Source organism: Tupaia chinensis, unplaced genomic scaffold (assembly GCF_000334495.1).
Source record: "Tupaia chinensis unplaced genomic scaffold, TupChi_1.0 Scaffold000187_1, whole genome shotgun sequence".
Lineage (NCBI taxonomy): Eukaryota > Metazoa > Chordata > Mammalia > Scandentia > Tupaiidae > Tupaia > Tupaia belangeri.
Genome location: NW_006159662.1, coordinates 1,050,680 through 1,054,685, shown reverse-complemented (window position 1 = coordinate 1,054,685; position 4,006 = coordinate 1,050,680). Strand labels below are relative to the sequence as shown.

General features: G+C 50.4%; 1 protein-coding gene across 6 annotated transcripts in view; it reads left to right on the top strand.

The window, feature by feature from the left end:
- Window positions 1-4,006, top strand: part of ARSG (arylsulfatase G) — a 141,413-nt gene that overhangs the window by 77,918 nt on the left and 59,489 nt on the right. For all 6 annotated transcript variants that reach the window (XM_027771147.1, XM_014587162.2, XM_027771148.1 and 3 more), the window contains one exon: window positions 148-335. In XM_027771147.1, the coding sequence (XP_027626948.1) occupies window positions 148-335 (188 nt within the window). The remainder of the gene's footprint in view (window positions 1-147; window positions 336-4,006) is intronic.

Here is a 4,006-nt window from a genome sequence, read left to right as displayed (position 1 = left end):
CCTGGGGGTGATTTCTGGCTGTCTGTCTCTCTGTCTGTCTCTGTCTGTCTGGCGAGCACGCGCACCCTATAGCAAAAAACTCTAAAAAAAAATTCTTAAAAAAAAAAAAAAAAGAATATCTTGATGACCACTTTCCTTTCTGGGCAGGTTTGTGGACTTCCATGCACCTGCCTCAACCTGCTCGCCCTCCCGAGCCTCTCTGCTCACCGGCCGCCTGGGCTTTCGCAACGGAGTCACACACAACTTCGCAGTCACCTCCGTGGGGGGTCTGCCGCTGAACGAGACCACCTTGGCACAGGTGCTACAAGAAGCTGGCTACGTCACCGGGATGATAGGTAACATGTGCTCCTGCCTGCTCGCCGCACTGACCTTGGTGGCTGTTCATGCTCACAGAGCCCTGGGAGCTGCCACCTCTTCCGTGTGTGTCTGCTTTCTCATCCGTTTCTGGTTGCAGGAGTGAGGAATGCTCTCAGCCAAAAGTAACTGAAAAGAATGAATGGTGGAGCCAACTTACATGGAGCTGGTTCCCTCCCACCCTAACAGGTTTCAAGGAACTGGCTGCTCAGAAATGCTCCTTCAGGACCAGCAGTTAACGTAATGGCTATGTCACTGGAGTCCCAAGTAGTCGACCGCAGTTCACGTCCTGGACCCAGTGGCTTGGCTTAAGCTCATGCCGGGCATGTGTGCATGTGTGCCCAAGATCCTGAGAGGAGAATGGAGGAGAAGGGATTGAGGCATGGCCACCACCCCCACCACCACCCCCCCCACCACCCCCGGGGTGGTCTTTCTAGTGAGCACACACGCACTATAGCAAAAACCTCTAAAAAAAAAGAAACAAAAAAAGAAGTGCTCCTGGGAGCCGGGCCCTGTCCTCTCTCTCTGCCCTGCGTCCTTAGCCTGCCGGCTTGTGTGTGCTTGTGCATGGGGTCTCCTAACTGTCATCTAGAGGTCAGTGCCCTTCACTGTCCCTGAGTTCAAGGAAGAAGAGGGACAAGGCTGGAGCAGCCTCCTTTGCCCACTTTTATCAGGAAAGCAAAACTCTTCTCTAAGATCTGATCCCTTTTTTTAGAGAGAGATTTTTCGCTATAAGGCATGTGCACTTGCCAGAGAGACAGAGAGAAGCAGAAAGTGAGAAGTCATCCCCCCAGAGGGGCATGGCCACACAGCAGGCCCTTCTCCATTCTCCTCTCAGGATCTTGGGCACGCCCACATACACACCTGGCATGAGTTTAAGCTCCTGGGTCCTGGACTCGGACCGTGCTTGATGGCGTGGAAGTCCAGCAATGTAGCCATTATGCCATCTGCTGGTCTCTGAGCCCTTTTACTATGGAATGGTATTTAAAACATTCCCCTGCTCCCCCCAAAAAATGGCATTTTATTGTCCAGAGCTGGGTCATGTGGCCACCATGCTGGAGGAAATGTGGGAAGCGGGGAACAGGATGACAAGGACTGAGCTGTCTTGAGCACAAGGGTGTTCTCCCCTGAACAAAGCCAAAGAACTGTTAGTTGGATACGTAGGGACACAGGTGTTGGGTAGGAAAACAGCAGCCCCCACCCCTTGGGTTGTCCAGTGACTTCCTTTCCTTTGGAAATACTTTTGGTACCCGTTGCTCGGTGTTGCCTATGAGCCAAACACTGAGCTAAGAGTTTATGTGCTTTGAGATGGTCGTTCCTCCTTTGGTGTAGGTGTGAGAGAACTAGATTTCAGGCTGGCTAAGAGCCCTGGCCAACGCTGCCCAGCCTGGAGCAGGGCAGACTGGAACCAGATGGGAGTCTGGCCCCTGATTCTTTCTTGTGCTTTCCTTTAACTGCTGCTCTCCCCCCAGAGGCGTAGACAACCCAGCAGTCTGGGCAGCATCCTCACACTGCCTGTGCTTGTTAGTCTGACTCTCAGAGAGCTGGGTCCGGTGGGGTTTCTGCCTCTCCACCAGCATGCAGTGGCAAGGGAGGGTGTGCCAACCAAGTCGACAGTGTGAGTCCCCGTGGTACCTAAAGCTTCCCAGTTTAGCCTATTGGAGGTGGCTCTACCCAGACCAAGGGTTGGTGCCTCTGGGGTTGGCTCCACCTCCTCCTCTGGGTTGAAGAGCCTGACGTCCTTTTGCAGAAGTTCCAACAGAGTGTGGCAGTCATTGTCCCAGAGGACAAGTTGGTAGGAGGAGGGACCAATTAAAGTCCAACCCTTGTCTCCTTTCCCATCCCCCCTTCCCATACCCCAAGGTCTAATTATGTGAACATCAACACCCAGATGACAGTTCGTGGAGCTCCCACTGTGGACGGGCTCTCCTTGCTAGGCTTTCATGGGCATCCGTTTAGACCTTGCAGTGGAAGGGCTTGGGCCCAGGGCTGCCTGGCTCTGGAACCTAATGCTGGATTTGATCTCACCTGCTCCTCCCTATCCATTGCCTTTAAACTCCAAGTGAGCTGCCGATCATGGCACCCCTCCCTCTGCACTCACAGCTCACTAGACTTTTTACATGTCCTGGAGAGGACATTGAAGCACCTCGACCTGCTGAAATTATGAACTAAAGCCCACTTACAGGAAAAAATTAAAAACCCACTGGGCCAATCCCATAGTCTGGTGATTAGGAGAGCCAGATCCCACATGGCTTACCATGGTTCAAATCCCGAACTCCCATTGGCTTGGAAAATCACACCAGGCACGTATGCATGCATTCCTCAAATCCCAACGAGATCAAGAAATGGAGAAGGGATTGTGTGATTACACCCCATTGGGGGATGCTTTTTGCCTCTTCCACTCTCATTTCTGTCTAGCCAGCACATGTACTCTCTGGCAATAAATATATATATTTTTAAAAACCTGCTAAAAGAATAGCAAGTCCATTTACAGCATTCACTTTGCCTCTAATCTCAATTCGTGTGCATGTGTTTTTACCCAGCTGCGTACACACCACTTGGCCTACTTTTTATCCTCTTTGTGTTTCATATTTTCAAATAATGCCATTTTACATATTTATTTTAATTTTAATAATAAAAACTTAATTTTATTATTTCTATTATAATTTTGTGTCTTCATGTAAGGCTCAGTCCAAACATTCCACAATATGCTTAATCCATTTCCCTAAACTTTTTTTTTGGAGAGGTTTTTGCTATAGGGTACGTGTACTCACCAGAAAGACAGAGAGAGACAGAGAGACAAAGTGAGAAATCACCCCCCAAGGTGGATGACCACCACCACAATCCCTTCTCCTCCATTCTCTCAGGATCTTGGGCATGCATGCACACACTCCCGGCGTGAGTTTAAGCCACAGGGTCCAGGACTCGACTATCACGGGGGCCCAGCCTCAGCCTAGGAGGGAGTCCAGCGCCAGCCATTATGCCAACTGCTGGCCCCTCCCTAAACTATTAATTAAAATATTTTTCAAACTTATAGAGCAGTTGCAAGAGGGAAATAATAGACTCCGTTATGCTCTTCATCCAGATTCACTGACTGTTCATTTTTGCCCCATGTGTTTGCCTCTAGAAGACAGAATGGTGGTGTTTCATTGAGGCCACATCGAATACTTCACTTAGTCATTTTCCTGTGGCTGTCCCTAAATCTCCTTTCTCTGTGTCCATTGACATTGCCATTTCTTCAGCTTCATATCCCATTCTCTTCTTTGCCCTGTAACTTGTGGGTGATTTTTCTGGGTCTTCTCAGAGCAGAATAAGCAGATATGGGAGTTATCAGACATCCTCAGGGCACTTGAGGCATTGCTCAGTTACTCCCCCAACCTCATCTGCAGCCGAGAAGCAGCGGGGCGTCTGAGTGTCCTCATTCACTGCCTCTCCTGTGTCTCAGCCCTGAATCTGCTGCAGCAGGCGGTCCCTGGTCCAGCCTTTGCAGGCTGCTGATGTCAAAGAGGAGGGTGATGCAACCAGGCAGAATTGGCATTTCTGAAATCATGTGGGGCATTGCATCTGCATGGGGGGCCACCTTTCAGGGCCCTAGCATAGGCCACCAGGGCAGAGGGAACAGTAGGGCTCATGGGGTTCAGTGGCTGGGGAA